The sequence below is a fragment of the Wyeomyia smithii genome, chromosome 2 (assembly GCF_029784165.1).
Source record: "Wyeomyia smithii strain HCP4-BCI-WySm-NY-G18 chromosome 2, ASM2978416v1, whole genome shotgun sequence".
NCBI classification, from domain to species: domain Eukaryota; kingdom Metazoa; phylum Arthropoda; class Insecta; order Diptera; family Culicidae; genus Wyeomyia; species Wyeomyia smithii.
The window spans coordinates 16,536,863-16,559,164 of NC_073695.1; the positions used below are offsets into that span (position 1 = coordinate 16,536,863).

The 22,302-nt window shown below is 42.9% G+C and overlaps 4 protein-coding genes across 16 annotated transcripts in view; 3 read left to right on the forward strand and 1 right to left on the reverse strand.

Annotated features, from left to right (window-relative positions):
• Positions 1-22,302, forward strand: part of LOC129721468 (potassium voltage-gated channel subfamily H member 6) — a 371,920-nt gene that overhangs the window by 130,976 nt on the left and 218,642 nt on the right. The window lies entirely within an intron of this gene.
• LOC129721470 (mucolipin-3-like) lies at positions 1,509-4,134 on the forward strand. Its single transcript, XM_055674063.1, has one exon. The coding sequence runs from the start codon at positions 1,929-1,931 to the stop codon at positions 3,843-3,845; it is 1,917 nt and encodes a 638-aa protein (XP_055530038.1). The 5' UTR covers positions 1,509-1,928; the 3' UTR covers positions 3,846-4,134.
• Positions 13,913-15,772, forward strand: LOC129721471 (kynurenine aminotransferase). The gene is made up of 4 exons (XM_055674064.1): positions 13,913-14,229; positions 14,286-14,673; positions 14,732-15,023; positions 15,079-15,772. The coding sequence occupies exons 1-4, from the start codon at positions 14,051-14,053 to the stop codon at positions 15,606-15,608; spliced, it is 1,389 nt and encodes a 462-aa protein (XP_055530039.1). The 5' UTR covers positions 13,913-14,050; the 3' UTR covers positions 15,609-15,772.
• Positions 15,834-20,918, reverse strand: LOC129721469 (tolloid-like protein 1). The gene is made up of 2 exons (XM_055674061.1): positions 19,967-20,918; positions 15,834-19,772 (listed from the first exon to the last, which is right to left on the reverse strand). Exon 2 carries the CDS (start codon positions 19,619-19,621, stop codon positions 16,064-16,066), a length of 3,558 nt encoding a protein of 1,185 aa, XP_055530036.1. The 5' UTR covers positions 19,622-19,772; positions 19,967-20,918; the 3' UTR covers positions 15,834-16,063.

The following is a 22,302-nucleotide window of genomic DNA, read 5'->3' on the forward strand; positions in this document are numbered from 1 at the left end:
TTCAAACTACAATGGATCAAAATTAAAAAAAAGGCAGTAATACTAATACTAATAACAATAGTAATAATAATAATAATAATAATAATAATAATAATAGTAATAATAATAATAATAATAATAATAATAGTAATAATAATTATAATAATAACAATAATAATACTATTAATAATAATGATAAAAATTCTAAAGTGAATACTTCACCGAACGTCTAAGTCACGACCTCACGGCTGATAGTAGGATTAATCGAGCGTCTCCGCAGAACAAACAATGACGATCCAGCTTCGTGTTGTGACACAGTGGCCGTATCCTACACGCGACCTTGTAGATGCCACTTGTAGTTGACTTCCACTCGCTCGATCGTATGGTGGTCCGTGCTGCTAGCGGGGTAACAGCGGTGCGGGAGAATTATTCTTGCTGATATATCAGCTGCGTATCGGATCACTGGCGGGGTAGCCTGCCCCTACCAGTGTGCAGAAGATGTTTCTGCCGATAAACTACCGGCTATTGTTATCGCGCAGCACAAGAAATAATCGACAAAAAAACACCCGTACGATAACTCGTGTATTGTTATTTTGCAAACTCAAACGGAGATGAACAATTTGCGTCTAATCGAGACGAAAGCAAAACAACGAATGACTGTTCTATATATTGTGGATGTTTTTTTTTCTGCTATGAAGAGTCTCATGCTAACAATATTGTTTCGAGGTTAGCATTGTTTGTGAATTTGGACTGAGAGAAGCTCATGTTAATTCAAGTTTTATAGTATGGGTATTCATGTCGAGCTCGTAAACAAATACCCAGCCGTAAAAATACTCACCTCCATTGACGAGTAATGGAAGATACACAGTTTACGGCTGGGTATTCGTATACGAGCTCGATGTGAAGACCCCTATTATTTCAATCTGCTGACCGGTATACAAATATATTTTCTAAGATATACTCGAATCGGCTCGCCGTTCATTTTGACCAGTTTCCCTTTTTCAAGTACAGACGTCGCATGCAACGAAAATTGGAAAAAAAGAGCGGTGAGGGAGAGCACAAATTCTATCGACTGCTCTCCCATTATTTTTGTTATCCAACAAATATTTACGTATCGTATTGTGATCACTATGAAACATTAAATAGTGTCTGCTGTAAAAATCACACAAATTTAACCATGTATCTTTCATATTTTTTTAAATAACTGTTAAAAAAGTTTTTTATTTCGTCAACAACAAAATATTTTAAAACCCTTTCAGGGGGATCCATCGATCGCTCTGCATCGCTCTGTTTACCGCATTTCAAGAGAGCTGAAATTTTATCTTGCTCTATCAAAACACTCATTCTCTTCGACGATAGTGAGTAAAAAACAAAACTGCGTTTTCCGATTTATAAATCCCCGACATGCGCATTAAAGTGATTTTCGAGAATATGTGCGTCTCTTTCAATCCAGCAGAAGGACACTGGTCGAGCGCAGCAAAACATTTGTTTGCGTGCTCGTTTTGGCCTACAGGGTACATCACATGTCACCCGCATACAACGGCAAAGGCAACTGCTGTGGCCATACCTGACAGTGCATTTTTTCTGTGTTATTAGTCATACAGGTCATACATAAGCTCTGCAAACGCAGTTTCATCAACACTGATTTGTTAAGAAAGAAAGTGATAATTACACCGTAATCTTTCGACTATACACTAAGCCTTCCCTATCAGGCGTCGTTTTCCTGTGCGTCCGTGGCGTCGATGTTTCGTACAGTGTCGTCTTTCTATCGCTACTGTATCATCACACTACAAACAGTGTCGTGTTGGTTGTCTGTTTAATAAATGGTTGCTTGTGTGTTTCTGACCAGTAAACCAACAAACTGATAAGGTCTAAATCCCCGTGTTTCTCTTCATACAACAGTGCTGAGATCCGCCAGTACCTGCAGCAACCAAACCAGCGACCTGGAGATGAGTAGTTACTCATCTGCATCACCAACTGGATCGCCGTCGACCTCGGAAAGGAACTACAGTGCCACTGCAATCGCCACAGGAACAAACAATGAAAGAGTGAAAATCGATACTACGTCAGAGCAGCAGACCAAAACGAGAACAAGGAACGGGGAGGATAGTCACGCTACTATGAATATCAACGAGTCGAACGGTGGTTTCGTGGAGACGCCTGTGCTGGGGGACTCCCAGGCGTCGTTGAGCGAGGAACGGCTTCGACGCAAATTGCAGTTCTTCTTTATGAACCCGATTGAAAAATGGCAAGCCAAACGTCGCTTCCCGTACAAGTTTGTTGTGCAAGTGATAAAAATTATTCTCGTCACCCTGCAGCTGTGCCTCTTCGCACATTCCAGATATATGCACGTGAATTATACGTGGGACAATACGATCACCTTCTCCCATCTGTTTCTGCGGGGATGGGACATCACCATGGAGGTAAGCACTTACCCACCCGAAACGGGACCACTCTCGGTGTATGTGATAGAAGATTTCTTCAACACAATCGATTACGCTATCGACGGTTATGCAAACCTTTCCGAAGCCATCGGACCGTACTCCTATCCCAATGAGGATAACACGATGCCGCCGATGCAATTGTGTCTGTACCGCTACAAGGATGGTACAATTTTTGGCTTCAATGAAAGCTACGTTTTCAACCCGGAAATAGATTCGCTCTGTCTGCATTTGGACGGAAATGTTACCACCATCGGGAGTCGAGCTTTTCTGCGACAGAAAGATATTCGCATAAATTTCTCCGCTCTCGTCAGGGCGGAACTGAAATTTGCCATAAAGACGGTCAACTTCAAAGCGGCAGGTCCCATCACCGCCCCGGACTGCTATCAGTTCGATATCCAAATTTTGTTCAACAATCAAGATCACGACGGGCAGATGACACTACGCCTGGAAGCGGAACCTACGAGGCTGGTTTGCCACGGCGATGTCGAGTTCATCAAAACGTCGGAAATTGAGGAAGCACTACGCAGCACGCTGAATATTTTGGTAATCGTTATCTGTGTAGTTTCGTTCGCACTGTGCGCCCGGGCAATCTACCGAGCGCAGCTGTTGCGAGTCATCACCTGTGATTATTTCAAACAAACCTACGGCAAAGACCTGACGGGACAAGGCAAGTGGGAGTTCGTTAACATGTGGTACATTATGATTGTGTTTAACGACGTCCTACTTGTGATCGGCTCTGCCCTGAAGGAGGAAATCGAACGCAAACACTTTATCGGAGACGACTGGAACGTCTGTTCGCTGCTGCTGGGTGTCGGCAATTTGCTGGTTTGGTTCGGTGTCCTGCGCTATCTGGGATTCTTCAAAACCTATAACGTCGTTATACTAACACTACAAAAGGCAGCCCCGAAAATAATGCGCTTCCTACTGTGCGCCCTTCTGATCTACGCCGGTTTCATATTTTGTGGTTGGCTTGTTCTGGGACCGTACCACATCAAGTTCCGCTCGCTGTCAACCACCTCGGAGTGCTTGTTCTCGTTGATCAACGGCGATGACATGTTTGCAACATTCACCATTATGTCTGAGAAATCCTTGATGCTGTGGTGGTTCTGCCGGCTCTATCTGTACTCGTTTACCAGTTTGTATATTTACGTCGTCCTCTCGCTGTTCATATCGGTCATCATGGATGCCTACGACACAATCAAGAAATGCTACAAAGATGGCTTTCCCATGTCGGATCTTCGTCAGTTCGTGGGTCCGTATCACCCAAATGATTTCTCCTCTGGAGTGTTCCGTGATGATGACTTCGACTACGAGTCGATCAGCTTTATGGAATCGATGCAGCGAATAGTTTGCTTCTGGAGATCGAACAACCAGCAGCGGGGCCCAACCGGGTATACATCACTGATGCCCAAAGCCAATTAATGTGCAAAGTTAGTCAATGTGAAGCAAACAAATGGAATTGCCAAATCAATGATACCCACATTATTTGTTTTACGGTTAATTGTTGTGTACGAGTCACGTACACTTATGATTAGTACAATGATAGTTGTTAAAAAAAAAACAGAAACTTAAAATGTTACAACTGCGACCAAAAATCCGCTACCACACACGATATTGGTGAATACGGCTCAGAAACTATTAGTTGATATTGATAATAATGAAAAATTCTTTCTGTTGTAATAGTTAATAAATTTTTAGAAGATGAATTATACTTTTATGTGTTTAAGTTTTCAATGCTCAATTTCTACGTATCCGAATTATCGGAATTATTAAAGTAAATCACAATTGTTCATAGTAATAATGTAATTTATAGACTAATTCGAAGACCTGTTCGTTGTTTTTTGTCAGTTTGCTTATTATTCGCTAATCTTTTAACGTCATTTAACTAGCGAACTAATGGTTGGTCACTTTCTGGGATCCGATGAGCTCGTAAGAAAGTTGATAACAGCTGGTGCTAATCTGGTCGAGGCAGATATGATGTCGCAACTCTTCCTAACTCTGCCAGACACATATGACCCACTTGTAACTTGTCAAGCAAAGGCTGTTGATAGAGCAGCTGAAGCGCACAAATCGTCAGGATTTAGTAGAAGAAAAATCTGAAGCCGAAAGTCAACGGTAAATGCCATGACTGTGGTATAGGGGGACATTTCAAGAAAGATTGTCATCAGCAGGAAAGCGGAGCGAATTCTGTTCTAGTGCTCGGTGAGTTTCTGGCAGATGTTGAACGAGGCCAGCGGACGAAACTTGGAAAAATCGTTTTCGAGCTGGAGCCGGGCTGTAGCGACAAGTCCGTTTTCGCATCCTTGCGTAAGCTGGACCATCCAGTTGAAATTAAAGTGGCAAAGGAAGGCCAGACTATGTGAGCTGAGAAAATCGTTCAAATCAACTATTTGTGAACCATCAACCATGTATTCAAGGTATGTAGCAGTGTAGAGATTCAGTGGCTCAAGAGACCGTGAAACTCGTCCCCTTGAAGAGTTCACTAGGACGTCTGTGGTCCCATTGATCCACCGCTATCCACCGCACCATGGATCAAGGGAGGGAGTATTTTTCGACGAATCATAAAAACTACTACAAGCAAAAGGGCATTCAATTCGAACCGACACGGTGGTGTCAAAGCCGGATATACGATTGTTAGGGCCTGGGACCCAGGCTTGTATGGAGGCTAGAAGATTCCGCCAGAGTCCGACTCCTTATAAGGAAACTCGGCCCAGTGGCGCACGAGCGGTACACGAGCTCCATTCTCATAAAATTGTCCAAGGAGTTTAGCTTCACCGCAACTACCGAGAAGCTGAAACCGCTTTTTGGATCTACCGTCCCAATCTTTAATCAGCGTTCAAGCACAACACCAACAAAACTGTCAAGGGACCATCCACATACCACGTGGATAGATTATTAACGATTTTGACCCACCTCCTCCCCCCCCTGGACAACTGCCCATATAAATTCTAAAAATTTTGTATAGACCGTGGACATTACCCACACTACCCCCCCCCCCCCCCCGCCCAAAGCTGTCCACGTGGTATGTGGATGGCCCCCAAGCCGTCACGTCATTCGTCGGCTGCTGCAGATAGTAGAGCCAGGGCAGATCAGCTGGTCGTGTGAAGGAATGCACTATTCGAAGGAGTGCCAGTTTCAGGGTCATCAATGTCGAGAGTGCGGAAAGAAGGGGCATTAAGAGGGCTACTGCACCTGCTTCTCTGGAAAATCATCATCCGACAACGCAAAAAAATGCACGGAGCCGAAGGTCAACCAAGGTGGTTTTCGTAAGCACAGTCTGCCGTGGGAGGAAATTTGCGGAGTTGCGAATAAAGTTGTTAGTGACGGACTCCCTCTAAATTTTGGTATGTGGCAAGTGTTGCAGTTATCGAACGACGACTGTATTTGGGAGAGTACCTTGTAGGCGGCGTTCAGCAGAGTGATTGCCCGATAGGTACAGCACTCCAGCTTGTCGCCCTTTTTATAGATGGGAACCACAATACCCTCCATCCACTCCTCCGGTACTCGTTCTTTCTACCAAACCTTGGCAATGACCCAGTGCACGGCTCTAGCCAGTGCTTCTCCACCGTATTTCAATAGCTCGCTGGGAAATTGGTCCACTCCAGCAGCTTTATTGTTTTTCAGCCGGCCAATCTCCTTCTCCACCTCCAGGAGATCGGGTGCTGGAATCCTGATGTCTTCTGCTCGTGCACCAAAATCAATTACCATACCGTTCTCGCGCTCCAATAAGGTATATACTAAGAAGCGGCAGATGAGCGTGGTTGCAAGTGTTAGATAGTAACATTTTTCGCGTGCTGAGATCGTGACGTCACAACAACCAATTATACACAGTTTGGCGCAGGAACATGTATGAATTCTGTTTGAAATATGGATCGTAAATCGTATGGAATGCATTATATTTATGTTATATGATAATATCAGAAACAACATGTGTCTCCCAGATATTGCCATAGATTACGAAATCATTTAAAATTGACTGACGAAAACGATAAACGTACTCTCTTGTAAATTACTTTAAATGCTTATGCCTGAATATTTCGTATTGTCAACCTCTTGCGATCAACGATGGATCGTAGGTCGTTGAGTTTTTTAGTTTCTTTTTGACAATTGATCTGTGGATGAATATAGTCGTAAGTAGAGTGCTCTGTCATTGGTTGACACGCTTCATCCAACAACCCACCGCCGGCCCCAGTCAAAAAAAAACGTTCTCGCCGGTGCTTTGACCTGCTCGACCGAAGGAGCGCATTCTCCAGCTGGTGCATTTGCCTCCCCGCATAATCAATAACCATAAAACGTGCCTAACAACTAGTTCGGGGTATAGTCCCGACTGTATGGACTATCGTTAAATCATATGGATTATCATCCGTTTATGGTTATTGATTATGCGGGTCGTGTTGCTTCGTGTCTCCCTCGTGCCTCAGCCTCGTGTGGTAGCTCTGCTACCAGCGTGGATCTGGCTCGCACCTTCCGTGATGATAGATTCACCGGTGGAAGTGTAAAAATTGTTGGAACGGCTGAAACGTAAATAATTACTTTTGGACAGATTGAAACTTTACCTTCCGATGCTAAAATGTACCGGGAATCGGCCTGGAACCTATGTTCAAAATCCTCCGCGCGGAAATGTTGTGAGCAAACATAAAAGTTTGCGGGAAGATCCGGTACCCGACAGAACAAACGCCAGCGTTTCTCATCATCGGGATTTTTGGGAGAAGCATGTATGCTTATGCCTAACTTTTTGGCTCCCGAAACCGAAACACCAACAAGTTTAACTAAATACGATGGCAATCGTGTTTTTTGGTAACCGTAGAACGTTAAAAACTCGAAATAAGAACAATTTGTCGAATATCCGCACTAAATGCCGAACGTAACGATAGTTGTGACGTCACAACGTTTTACTCGCCACCTCTGATCGCATATTGAAATCGTATCTGCCACTCCTTTGTAATATACCTTATTGCTCGCGCTCTACTGCATCGCCGTTTAGATGCTCGTCAAAGTGCAGCTTCCACCTTTCGATCACCTCATATTCGTTTGTAAGTAGGTTGCCGTCCAAGCTTCTGCACATATCGGCTTGCGGCACGAAGCCTTTGCGGGAGCTGTTCAGCTTCTCGTAGAACTTCCGAGTGTCGTTAGCTTGGAACAGCTCTTCCATCGCTACGCGATCTCGGTCCTCTAGCTGGCGCTTCTTCCTTCGAAGGTTCGAGTTTTGGCTGTTCCGTGCCTGTCGGTATCGTTCCACGTTCGCCCTCGTACGGTGTTGCAGCATTCTCGCCTGTGCTGCATTCTTCTCCTCGACTAATCGTTTGCATTCGCCGTCAAGCCAGTCATTTCTATGATTCGGGGCCCTTGTACCTAGTAGCGCTACTACGGTACTACCTATGGCGGATCGGATGCTCCTCCACTGTACTGCGCGTATTCCTGTGCAGCCTCGGCGTTCCGCAGTTGCTCAATATTTGGTCGCGGCGTTCGGATTCGGCGGGTGTTATAAACCGTCGATAGTTTTGAGCGCATGCACACAGCTACTTGGTAGCGGTCCGAATCTATATTCGCACTGCGGTAGGTGCGAACGTTGATAATGTCGGAGAAAAACCTGCCGTCGATTAGAACGTGGTCGATTTGGTTCTCTTTCTGTTGGTTGGGTGATCTCCAGGTGGATTTATGGATACCTTTGCGGGGGAAAAAGGTACTTCGGACTACCATACCACGGGAGGCCGCAAAGTTTACGCACCGATGGCCGTTATCATTAGGCTCGGCATGCAGGCTATCTGGTCCGATTACCGGTCTGTACATTGCCTCCCGTCCTACCTTAGCATTCAAGTCCCCAATAACGATCTTCACGTCCCGTCGCGGGCAGCTATCGTAGACCTGCTCCAGCTGCGCGTAGAACGCTTCCTTCTCGTCATCGGTTCTTCCTTCATGTGGGCAGTGCACGTTGATGATACTGTAGTTGAAGAACCGGCCCTTTATCCTCAACTTGCACATCCGTGCGTTGATCGGCTGCCACCCGATCACTCGATGGGGCATCTTGCCCAGTACTATGGAACCGGTTCCCAGCTCGTTGATGGTGCTGCAACTCTGGTAGAAAGTAGCCGCCCGGTGCCCGCTATTCCATACCTTCTGTCCTGGCAAACAAAGTTCTTGCAGTCGCATCCTGGAAAGCAGAGCGATTTGCAGTTCCATGTCCCAAGTTTCAGATCGTAGTCCTTATTTCGTTGCCTAGGTCCATGCCGATTGTTCCGATACGATCGACATACGTAACAATAAGGAAGAAATCTTCCAAAACTGTTGGTACAAAATGAACTACTCGATGGTACCACACCCTGAATAAAATCACTGTTTGAGTTGTTTTTGAAGGCAGTGTACCTGCGCAGCCCTGTATTTGTCTCGTTCCTACTCGAAAAATGCTGCACTGATTTTGTAAATAACTTTTTGACAGTTCCTTATGGGATTTTTTTTTGGGGCTCGATAAGGCCGACAAAAAGAAAATTCATTTTGTTCATTATTTATCGAGCAGTTTGACAGGGCGAGATACGGAGTACTATGGGGCAACGTGTACCAGAAAAAAACGCCAGTGTTACGTATGTATTATGTATGTGACTATATTCTCTCTTGTTGTGTTTAATCGCGAGTTAAAAATTGTAACAACAGATAGCTAAAAAAGAAATTTGAATTACGTGTCATATTTACCAAGAACTTCGCGGCCCCTTAACCGGCCGCGTATTCCCGATTGCTCTAGACTCTGAAACTGCTTAAAAAGCGAGTTTTAGTATTGGGGATCAAAGACTCTTGAAATTCGTTTTTGCTTGAGAAAAATTAATTTCTTTCTCGATTTGTAGGGGCCATCAACGTAACTGGGACCCCCCCAAATCCGGCTCTAATAACAACCACACAGAGAACAGACTAACATTTTTAAAAAAGTGTGTAAAATTGTGCATGTGCGCCGCGGAATATCCCCCAAATTAAACCCCTCGCCATGTTGATTGGTAAAGTAAAGTGTGATGTCGCTACCGTGTAATTTTCTGAGCAAAACGTGAATTTTTAAAATTTTATATCATTGTCCTTCGATTTTTATATGAAGAATTTTATTCTTCATATAAAAATCGCTCTAAATAGCTACAATGACAGTTGGTACATGGGCAAACTGTCATTGTAGCGATTTCGAGCAGATTTCGAGCAGTTTGAAATCGTGATTTAAAAATTGAAGGACAACGATAGAAAATTTTTGAAAATCACGTTTTGCAAAAAAAATTTTTTTAGAAAATGCAGGGGTGGCATTGTGCAGTAGAGATGGTCGGGTATGGGAAATTTGTTACCCGTACCCGACTAATCGAGAATTTTCAAACCCGTACCCGACCCGCCCCGAAGTCGTGTTTGTTTAAAATACCCGTACCCGACCCGAACCCGAAAATTTTTTTTCCAACTACCCGTACCCGACCCGTACCCGAAAAGAAAATACCCCGAAATTGCCGGTACCCGACCCGTACCCGACCCGTCCTGGATTTTTTTTTCAAAATACCTGGTTACCTACAACATTTTATGCACTGACTGTCATATGTGGTTTCTCGAGATGATGGCCGGAGTTAGGCTAGAACCGATTGTTCATGTGAACGAATGTTGAAGAACCCAGAGTTCCAGGCGACATATTGGTTCTCCTTGAATCCAGCGTAGCACCTGTCACTGATATTTATCACGCAGCAAAATATCTATTTATAACTGTGTACGGAGAATTTGGGTTCCATTTTTCGTGTTAGTTACCTCGTATTAAAATTGATCAAGGATTTCTATTATTTATTTTATATGTATACGTATGATTCATATTAAATGCTGGAAATTTTTATTTTGTTTTCGAGAGATCAATAAAAATTCAATAGAATTTTTTTGAAAGATTCATAATAACTTTATAATGAACCAGATCGAAACAACTAGATCAGGATAAATTACCTTATAGTGGACCCCTTTATTTTATTAATTTGTGTTTGTGATGCAGACTGGAAGTTTTCCAGATGGAAGTTTTCTGAAAATCACTCACTGGCAGTGTTGACAGGAAAAATGATTTGCAACATAAATTTCGACATACTCAACTTTGAACAACTCTAGTATTTTTTTGGCACACCCTAGCTCTTTAGTGTCTTCGGTTAAGTTGTAAGGCATCAAAAATCCTACCATATGAAGTTATGAAACCTATGGTTTGAGCCATTTTGAGATCTTTAGAATGGAAAATGCAAAAAAGTTGGTTTTTCCATACAAATCTCCATATGAATTTAAAATGCAATGTGCCAAGCGGAGACAAAACCAATCGACTTCCAATAAATTCAAGTTTGTTTGGGGCCCCAAATAGAACAAAAAAACTTGGTTCTTGCTTTCTGCTATCAAATTACGTTTTTTCCATATAACGATTTCCCACCCTAATATATATAACAGAACAAGTTATTCAATTGACAAAATAGTATACATTCTAACTAATTCTGATCTTTTTCTGCCAAAAACCTTACAAAACTTGCTATAATTTGTTGTAATTAGCAAGTAATTTTGAAAGAAATTTTGATATTTTAACTATTATAGAAACCAAGTTTAAAACGCAAGTTGATGCAAAACAGTGCGTAACAATATATCAAGATTGGTTATAATCCTGATATTTTTGACTGATCGGGATCCACTATATGTTAATTTACCCTACTAGAACAACACGGAGAATGATGAGAAATGCATGTCTGGTAGAGTTTAAAATAAACGACGAGTTTTATGTGCACATCGTAGCAACCTGGAATCTAAGATTCGGTATAACACAGATATTTCTGTACATGCGGCATCCCTGATCATAGTGCAAACCAAGACCTGGGAGGAAGAAACGGATACTGTATGTATGTATGTATGTATGTATGACCTTCTAGATTCCACTGTCTGGCAGTGATAGGGTGAAAAAAAGACAATGCTGTTGATTCTTGTTTCTGCGTCTGTCTTGTTTTCGGAACCTAGAAGGTGTTAGCTCTACCGACCTTCCAAAGACCCTTTGCAGAATGACTGAGTACTTGCAGCGCATTCCGGAGTCAATTTCCATTCGGTAAGCCCCGCCTCAAAATAATATTAGAATCTAATAGATTCTATTATTATTCTCAAAAATTGACCCGTATTTAATATATTTAGGGTAACTGACGGCTTCATCAGGTGATATGCGTTGTGGGCAGGATTCAGTTTGCCAAGCTCTACTGCTTATATTCCACTCAGAAACTCAATTTGTGTTAACTTACCTTTAACTTTGAAGTTTTTCTGTTCGCATGAATGAATCACTCCATTAAAAACTCAAACATTTTTATTGTTTTTTTTTGTTTTTGACAAAAATTAAACTGCCACTTTCACACATCTAGATATTTTTCCCGGCCGAAGAAAACTTCCACGAAACACATCTTCGCCGCTAGCGATATTTGGTTACGATTCTCTCGTGAAATATCAGGGCTAGTAGCAAAATAATAGTGACTTTAGTGACTTTTTTCATTAAAATATTGACCAAATAGAGACCAGATATTGACCAAATAGTGACCAAAAATATACAAAAGGGGGTTTTGAAATTTATTGTTGAGCCATAAATAAACCAAAAAGTCTAACTTAAATCTGTATCATAATTATTCAAAATGCATCTAAAATATTATTCACTTAAAGCTAAATATTAAATCTAGAATTAGTTAAACTAAACCCTAATCTAAACCTAAACCTAAGTTCTTAAATTTATCATAATTACTTACGCTACAGTATAATTAAAATTAATTAAATGAATCACTCTAAAGATACGATACGATTATAACGAAACACATCCCAGACAACCAGAAGTCGCATAAGATTGCGCGGATTACCTCGTAGAAAGTTCTTAGAAAATTGTCGCTACATAAAACAGAAGTTGGTTAAGCAATTCCTCAAATTTCAAAAGAAAGCACATGTTTAATAATCGTAATACGCTGGCAGGATTATTACTGAAAGTTTATTAAATTTATTATTTTACGTAAAAATGAACCACAATATTTTGGGTAACCACACTGAATACAAAAAAATGCTTGCGTTGAATATTTTATCAAGTAAGGCGATACCTTCAAGTTATTACAATACCTGCTACTAAAAGATGTTTTTTTCTCCTGGTTCAAATTGACAACTCATTCTGATTCATTTGACTTTCCCACAGCTTCGTATCCGTTTCTCCCTCCCAGACCAAGACTATGCTAAAACACCTAGGCTTGAGAAGTTAATAATTAAATTCTTATAATGCACGAAAATCGAATTACCCGTACCCGACCATCTCTATTGTGCAACTCGATTCGAGCGATTTTCGTTATTTTCGAGTACGTCACATATTGTCGGTTTTGCTTTAGGCTCAAAAGGAGTTATCATTGTCATTTGTCCTTCGGAACATCTAACCCACAAAGTCGAAAAAAATACAAAAAACGAAACATAACGCCCACCAGCGATCATTTAGTTTTGTTCGGGTTGCTCGAAACGAAATGCGCTACACGGTAAGAGTCGAAAACCCAATAATGGGTACTTTTTCAACCTTTTCGCCAAAAAGTGAGCCAACCCATTTAGTGGGTAAACTCGATTTACCCATTAACGGGTAAACCGATAAAACGCCAAAAACTGGGTACAAAATCACTCATTTCGAGAAATGAATTTTCTCAAGAAAATGGGTGAAATTTTACCCATTATTAAATAAACCATTATTAAACCCAAATAATAAACAAAACAGATCGTAGAAATAACGCGTGCAAACAAATCGACAGAGCAAACTAGAACGATGCTTGAAGTATTTTTTCACCCATTAATGGGCAAACAAATGACCCATTTTTTTTTCTAAGAACATGTCTTTCTAATGCGTACAATTTCACCCATTTCACATTTTTAAATTTACCCATTCTTTTGACAGCCGCATATGACAGAAAAAATGGGTACAACAATACCCATTAATGGGTTTTCGAATCTTACCGTGTATGTCTCCCCAGCTCTTTCGGATGATATAAAAAACTGATATAACTAAACAACCCAATCCGGAGGGTATATTTTTGCGCACAAAAACTTTTTTACACACTGTTCATCGTTTGCTTGTTAGTCTGTTCTCTGTGACAACCATTCCATAGGAAGGCTATTCCATCAATTTTAGTTGTTTTAAAATTCTACCGTTGAAATGAACAGTTGTGAGAATATTGTGGTGTATAAATGTTTCAAGCGCAGAAAGCGAAGAAATAAATTGGTATTTGATTAATTTTTGTGGCTCAAAAGGGTTGAAAAATAAATGAGATTTGTTCAAGAGCTTGCAAAATTAACAGAAAACTCCAACCAGCTCCAAGCATGCTTGCTATGTGCACCAAATAATGTACCGTGTATCCTACGTACTTGGAAAGTAGTTCAATTTTATGACAGAATGTCGCCCTCTCTCGCGTGCAGTTTTGCCTTCGCTGCAGAGCGAGTGTGCGCAGAAACATGCCATTTCACTTGCACTGCAGTTTTTTCGCGAATGAAATTTTTCTTGTCAATATGAAGGCTTCAAGTTCGCGAAATATTTCGCACCATCACTTTTATTTACTTTTTTTACTACCTACCTTTTTTTACCAAATTAGTTTGATTCACTGCGCGTGGCATCAAATCAGATGTTGAACCGCTTGATATTAAGGTTTCGTTGCTGTCACCAACTGGTAAGAAACCGTTCAACTCCACATCCAGTTAGTTTGTCGTCCAACCGGTTGATTCGAACAATGTCCACCCAAAGTGATTCACGTAATAAATTTGACCTTCCGCTGCGCTATCAGGGGAGTTCGAAGAGTGTGTGGTAAGTTCATACGTTAACTTGTGTTGATGGAACTTTGATTCCACAATCTCTTATAGGGTGGAATACATTCAGCTTGCAGCGCAGTACAAACCGCTCAACCTTGGCCAGGGCTTTCCGGACTACCATCCACCAAAGTACATAACGGATGGACTGGCCGCAGCCGCTAACAGTGCCGACCCTTTAGCCAATCAGTACACAAGAGGGTTTGGCCATTCTCGGCTTGTGCAGGCTTTAAGTAAGCTTTACTCGGGTCTCGTAGGCCGCACTATTGATCCTATGACGGAGGTTCTGGTAACGGCCGGCGCTTACGAAGCCCTGTTTGCTACCATTCAAGGTCACGTAGATGTAGGCGATGAAGTGATTATTATCGAGCCGTTTTTCGATTGTTACGAACCGATGGTGAAAGCTGCTGGTGGGGTACCTAGGTTTATTCCTCTGAAACCGGTAAACATTTTCTTAACCATCAAAAGTTGAGTAAAAATAGTTGTATAATTTTTACTAGAAACCAACGAAAGGTATTGTTTCGTCTGCGGATTGGGTGCTTGATAATGCCGAGTTGGAATCGCTGTTCAACGAGAAAACAAAAATGATAATCATCAATACACCCCACAACCCCCTGGGGAAAGTGATGAGCCGCGAGGAACTGGAAGTGGTGGCTCAGCTCTGTCACAAGTGGAACGTCCTCTGCGTGTCGGATGAGGTTTACGAACACATGGTTTTCAAACCATACGAACACATTCGGATATGTACCCTACCGGGCATGTGGGAACGTACGATTACTATCGGTTCCGCAGGTAATTTTTGTTCACTTTTGGAGATTGAATTGATTCATTGAATGATGATTTTCAGGCAAAACATTTTCGCAAACTGGTTGGAAAATTGGATGGGCCTATGGAAATGCTCCACTGCTCCATAACCTTCAGATGGTACACCAGAACTGTGTGTATACTTGTTCGACCCCAATTCAAGAAGCCATTGCTGTAGGTTTCGAAAAGGAACTACAAAGACTTAGCAGTCCCGAGTGCTATTTCAACAGCATTTCCGGTGAATTGCAGTCGAAACGGGATTACATGGCGCAATTCCTGGCTGAGGTTGGTATGAATCCAACCCTTCCGCAGGGAGGCTATTTTATGGTCGCCGACTGGTCATCGTTGGCGCCTAAATTGGACCTCTCGTCGGAAAGTGATACGCGGAAGGACTACCGCTTCACCAAGTGGATGACTAAAAAGGTGGGACTGCAGGGTATTCCACCTTCGGCATTTTACAGCGAGCCCAATAAGTATTTGGGCGAAAATTTCGTTAGATATTGCTTCTTTAAGAAGGATGAAAATCTCCAGGCTGCCGCTAAAATTTTGCATGATTGGAAAAAGAGTTTGTGAACTAAAGTAACGTGTAGGCTCAAAGAAAAAAAAACTAGAATCACATGAAATTGGAATTCTTCAATAGGTTTATTTCGCTTAGCGATATCAAATTAGGTGCATTTTTAATTTGACCAATTGTGAATTAGAAGAGGAATAAACTTAATTATTTTTACAAGCAACAATAGAGTTATAGTTTCTTTCTTTCATGAATGGACATGTTAAACGGATAGAAAACAATATCGATCATAGGAAATCGTCTACTTTATTTACAACTATTTCAGTCTATTTCATTGCATGTCCTATAAACGTTAACCTGTGGGTGATTGGCAAAATTATTGTAAAAAAAACATCCGAACAATCTAGGAACTAGATTATTTTCACTATCTAAAATGCATCGTTATGGAATCTCTTCTGTATTTGAACGCACTAAAAAGTCGCCATCACAATTGACCGCTTCGAATCACGACCCTCCTTCAATCAGCGGCCTGCGCCGAGCCACTAATCTCGTTACGAACACCCAGCCGCACCTTGCTGTTCACTCGCCGGCCACGATACGATTCGTAATCGTCGTACTCATTGTCATCCTCCTCATTGTAGCTAATGAACATATTCCTTAACGAGCCCGGAAAGGGAGCCGCCAGCTCGGAGCTTTCCGATGCTTCCTCATCGGTCGAAAATTCGTCATCGAACGGACTGATGGCAACGTACGACGCCGAGAAGCCTTTGAATCCTACCGTGTCGTCCGAGCGGAATCGCACTATCACCACCTCGCTCATTGAGATTATCTCCGGGGGCATACTGTTACCGCAGTACTTGCCGTGCAGTTGGCCGCTCGTATCGTCAAACCCACTTCCAATCTCCACGTAATCGTACGAGCAAAGAGTTTCCTCCTCCAGATCGAACGTCAGAAAAGTTAGCTGCACCTTCCGACCGGAATCAGCTTCGATGGTCCACTCGCAGTCGGCACCATTATCGTATGTTCCGTCGCCATAGCCTACGTGCGAGTAGATGTGATTTATATCGGCTGTCGCCTGAAGGTGGCCACCGCATGCCGTTGTGTGACTAGCGAGGAATCCTTTCCGTTGGACGCTCGAGTCCGTCTTGAAGACCATATACATTTCGTTCGAAGTTGACGAAATCGGATGTGGTGTTTTGGCCCCACAGAAACGTCCCAGCGTATGACTTTCCTGGGAGTCCCCATCGTAGATGACTATGTGATCGTAGGCACACTCCTGATGTAGTTCAACGTCAAACATGTTGAAAACCAGTTTAATTCGATGCCCGGGAGCGGTTGTAAAGTGCCAAATGCAGTCCTTTTTCGACGGATAATCATCCGGATAGTTTGGACTCTGAATTTGACCGTTTGGGGTGTTGATTTCATACTTGCAGCCTCCCTCCTTGCAATCGTGACCGTTCTCATGCAATAGATAACCATTCCGACAGGCGCACACATACGATCCGACCAAGTTCTTACACTCGTGCTGACAGCCGCCGTTATTCACCGCGCACTCGTCCACATCGGAAAAGTACACGGCAGCGAAGCCCGATTTCTGAACGGTTTTATCCGATCGAAACTCTATCCGAAGGATGTGACTCTCCGAGGTGATGGTGGGCGGAATCTTCGAGCCGCAGTACGTCCCGTGACGCTTCATGGCTTCTTCGTTGATTTTCGAGTACACACTAACCGAATCGTAGTCACACTCCGACGACTGATAGAAGGTATTGCCTTCCAGATCGAAATGGGTGAAATTAAGTGTGATTTTTTGCTGCGCGGCCGCCACGATCTCCCAAACACAATCCTTCATCGCTGGATACTCTTTCGGGAAGGACGGTGACCAAACGGTGCCACTTTTTTGCTTCAGGACACCTCCGCAGGCTTTCTCGCACGACTTCCGGTCGCTGTGCAGCTCATAGCCTATTTGACAACCGCACTCGTAGCCTCCAAGCGTATTAATGCATTCGTGCTCACATCGATGATCTTTGCGCTCACATTCATCAACCTCCTTTAGAATCGTCGCCAGAAAGCCGGCCTTCTGTACGGATCCATCCGAAACGAACTTAACAAACATTTTATTCGACGTCGACCGCATATCCGGGGGTATTTTGTAACCACAGAATATGCCAATTTCGGGAGAATCTGCCGAATGTCCGTCACGAACCTCAACATAATCGTACGCACAGTTATCGTGGTTCTCCACCTCAAACGATTGAAACTTCAACGCCACTTGATAGTCCTCAGGGACGGTAATCCTCCAAACGCACTCCTTATTCGGCAGATAATCCGCCGGATAGTTTGGCGATTCCAGTCGGCCTCCACCTTCCAGATTAATATCACCCCCACAGACGGCTTCGTACTGAGCAGCGAAGCCTCGCATACTGACCTGCCGATAGCTGGTCACAAACGTCAGCAACATTCGGCTGCCACTCGAGACGATCAGATTATTGTTCCGTTTACTTCCGCAGAATCGACCCAACAGGGGAGATTTGTACCAGTAGCCATCTCGTATTTCCAAATAATCCGTGCGACAATTCTCCGACTTGTGAATGTCGATGTCGGTGATGTTCAACACAATCTGTTCCCCGTGGGTGGCCGTTATTCGCCACTCACAACGTTCCGGCTCACCGGGGGACGCTTTCGTGTTGTAATTAGGCGACGTAAAGTAACCCGAATGATCCTGGAAAGTCCGCCCACATTTAGTACATTTATACAGCAAATTCGCCTGAATTATATCTCCTTCGCTCAATCGCAACCGCTGACCAATCTCCGGCCGCTTTTGACCGGGAACATCCACCGGTAGAATAGTATCCAGGTACGTTCCCTTGGAGAACGTGTTTCTCGCATAGTGCATAATCGAAAAATAATCATACGGTTGGCCCAAACTGTTAACCTCATCCTCCGTTAGTTTGTTGAAATTGTACTCCTGACCCACCATAATATTGTGCTTCTCGATGACAACGTGATCCTCCCGATCGGGTCGCGTATGTTCATGCCAAAAACCGACCACGTGTCCTAGCTCGTGAACAACGATACCAAACTTGTCACAATTCTTCCCAATCGATATGGCCTGCGGTCCATTTCCGCGTTTTCCCACAAACGAACAACATCCGCACGGCCGCTCGGTGAATACGATAAAATTCGGATGCTGTTCGGGATCTCTCTCGACAAACTTTATGCAGGTATAGTTTTCCCAGTGTCGCATTGCCTGCTTAAAGAGTGCCTTGTGCAGACCACTAAAGTTGCCATCGATTTCGTAAGGAATAACGCCAAAGTCCCAAATGCGTTCCTTTTTGGCCGTTGCCGCCCGCGTTGATCTCCGATGCGGGCGCTCTGTTTTCTTCCCTCGAAACCGCCGCACTTTGCGAGGCGTGTTTATTTTCATCAGCGCATTTCTACTGGCAGCCCGCACCGCTTTGTGTTTCGTCGTTAGTGCATTATCAGTGTCAGAAAGAGAAGGATTTCCCAGCTTCGATTTCAGATCTGCTTTGCTTTTGTAAGTAGGTCTCTTCGCTCTGGGATGCACTCGCGCACTCGTTTTGTCCTGACTGTGCTTTTCTAGTCGATGTTTATAATGTCTTGTTGGCGGGTTTCTGCTTTCATCAGCAACCTTCTTTGGGAGTGCGATCAGTGATCTATCACCGGCTTTCGATTTCGAAGGACGCTTTCGCGATGGAACAGGTGGCCTGATTAGGCCTTCCTCCTCTACCTGTAAGCCCTCGAAGATGATTTGTTTCTTCAGTTTCTCCGCCTCTAAAGTTTCCTCCCTCAGTCTTTGCTTGTGAAATTCACTTTCATAGTTTACGTTTGGCAGAGCGATGTCCCCCATGAAGTTAGTTGACTTGCACGGATCCATATCGATATCCCCGGAAATGCTGGTTAAAAACGTGCTCTGCTGCAATTCAATAATGGTGTACTGGTGCTGCGCACAACTCACAAAATCATTTTTCATCACCACCACCAGCATAAAAATCAGGACACTCAACCACGGCCACCGTCTCCTGCGGGGTGGCCAACGAACCACCAAGGACAACATTACGGAAAATTACGGTCACGTTGATAGACAGACACCTTACGATTGATAGAAGTTTCACTGGTTCACGGGCTGCAGCGCGATATGCTTTATTTGGTCCTCTTTCTCTCTGTTCTGCTCTGCTCCGAATAGACCGTGAGATGTTCACATCTTCCTACAAGCGCGCCGATTGAACCGCGAGAAAAGAGAAATACGAAAACATAAACAGATGAGCGCTAAATAAATAAACTGCTGATGATCATCTTGATAAAGGAACGCACTTCTATTAACTCACACACACACACATACAATCCGTGTCGATGCTTCCCATTCATACAACAGGTCCAGATTGTCAATGCGGGCACTTACTGATAATAAGCTAATCCAATGCGGCGATCCGAGGTAATCGTTACGAGCACTTCGACCATGAGGTTTCAATTCCACGAAGCGTTCAACCCCCCAATTGATCCGTTTCCTTAACTGACTGGCTGGCAGGCAGGTTCACTTCACAGTCCAGCAAAGAGATAACTCCACAAAAGTACGACTTTAGCTGCACACTCTCGATCGACGACTGCAGCAGCAGCATCCAGCAGCCTGCTACACGATCATGAATGATCACGAGCAGTGGTGTTGGTTTGGTTTGCTCGTCCGTGCATTCCCGATGCGATGCGTGTATGTTCTGTTTTTGGGTAGCGAATCATCTGCAGACTTCAACACGCATACAGCTTTACGGTGGATCTTCACAATACATGTATGCGATCGCTGGGTGGGAGGGAAATTAACCCGGGCGAAGGACTCATAGGTAATGCACCAGACAATGGGCTAAAATGTACCTGTCCCGATGGGTCTAGTGCTAGTCTATTTGTTTATCAACGGAAGCTGGATGGATATTCCCATTAATGTTTATTTATTGCTATCATTCAGAATGTTGCTAATGAGGCAAATGTTGTTGTTGGGTTGAATTCATCCGGAAATTCCCACGTAGATGACAGAGATTCTAGGGTGGCATTGTGCAGTTCGATTCGAACGATTTTCGGTATTTTCGAGCACGTCACATACTGCCAGTATGTATTGATTCAGTTCGTCGAGTTGAGCATTTTTAAATGAAAAGTCTAGTTTTCCTATATGACCATATTGAATTTCATTGTTTATCGAAACCTGGATTATCTCAGAAACTACACAATCGATTTGAACAAAATTGGTGTCAAATGAACAAGCTGTCTTCAAAACCCTCAACTAATGAATTTTAAATGATCAAACATGTGCACAGTGGTGGTATGAGAGCTGAAAATAATGAACTTTCGTCATTTACTCTCCAAATACAGATTTTATTGACATATAGAAGAAGATGAAGCTATTTAGTATTTTAAAAGCCTCAGGGAATGACAATAAGTTTTAGTTCAGAACTGCACCGCTAGTGGCGCTAATATAACCTTTCTATTTTGCACTTTAGAGATAATGTGTCTTTAGCAAAGTTGTCGATGATGTTGACAGAAAAACTTTGCTGAAGACATTTTTATTGTAGCTTCTCTTGTTTTGGAGATATTGTTCCATATCAGACTGTTTGTTCATATTTTTTATTTAAAATCCCTAAAGTTAGATTTTACTTTCAGAGAGCAAGACACTAAAAAACATAGCTTCTACAAAGACCAGTCATTGCCAAAAATGTACAAACTATTTTTTAGTACATCACCATAGCAAAGTTAGGCAAAAATCAGCAGACGGAACCTGCATAGAATAAATTACGAGAAAAAGTTGCCCTAGAAATATTATCATTCGCGTCAAAAAGTCATTTGAGATAGCACGTGATTTTTTTTGTGGAAGAATTTTTCGTTATTTTAATTATCGGTTTCGAGTGAAAAAATACTTGTTGAACAGATTAGCTTGTCTGAATAATAATAATTTACTGTGAAATTGTGAAAAAAGCTGGTGTAGTCGTGTAAAAGCGAGAGGACGCTGGGATTAATCTTGTGGCCCCCAAGTAGTGGACGCCATATTGGCATTTAAGGAAAAGAAAAGCTAGTAACGTGAGAAGAATAGATGGATGGGGATGAAGATCCCCCGGAGGGCAATGAACAAATAGACAGTGGCCAAGGAACAACAAATACATTCTCCTTTGGAGCTGTGGCTTCGGGAGCAACAAATTCAGGAACAATCCCCAAAACGAGCGTGCAGGATAGAAGGAACCCTCCGATGAACTACGACTACACGTATGAGGATGAAGGACCGTATCGATTGCTGTTTGAGCTCAAAGAAAAGAAGCCAGATGCGAAAATTAACAAGTTTTCCCTCGGAAACACCCTGCGGAAGATGGATACAGTAAAAAAGTTTATTTTCGACATGAAGTACAACGGGCGTCATACAATCATCGTTATGATTAGCAGTTATCAGAAGACAAATGAACTGATGAAATTGATCAACACAACTAGCGACACTTATAAATGTTATGTACCGAGACGGCTTATTAGCATCTCTGGCGTGGTTTGCGACGTTCCAGTGCTTGGTGTGTATCGATTGCACCGCTGGGAAGGTAAGCAAAAAATACCAATCAATCGTGTTAGTGTAGTATTTCGCGCAAAGACACTGCCAGAGAACGTAAAGATATTTTGCTGCCTTAGCAAGATACAGCCATTTATTCAAAAAGCAGTTTTCTGCCAGAACTGCATGAGTTACAGTCACGCCACAAACAAATGCAGAGGCCAACA

What these genes read in the sequence shown, in the direction of transcription:
- LOC129721471 (XM_055674064.1), top strand. Translation starts at nt 14,051, where the DNA reads ATGTTGAACCGCTTGATATTAAGGTTTCGTTGCTGTCACCAACTGGTA. An exon ending in GGTTTATTCCTCTGAAACCG is followed by an intron (nt 14,674 to 14,731) that starts GTAAACATTTTC and finishes AATTTTTACTAG; the next exon opens with AAACCAACGAAAGGTATTGT. An exon ending in GATTACTATCGGTTCCGCAG is followed by an intron (nt 15,024 to 15,078) that starts GTAATTTTTGTT and finishes GATGATTTTCAG; the next exon opens with GCAAAACATTTTCGCAAACT.
- LOC129721469 (XM_055674061.1), bottom strand. Translation starts at nt 19,621, where the DNA reads ATGTTGTCCTTGGTGGTTCGTTGGCCACCCCGCAGGAGACGGTGGCCG.
- LOC129721470 (XM_055674063.1), top strand. Translation starts at nt 1,929, where the DNA reads ATGAGTAGTTACTCATCTGCATCACCAACTGGATCGCCGTCGACCTCG.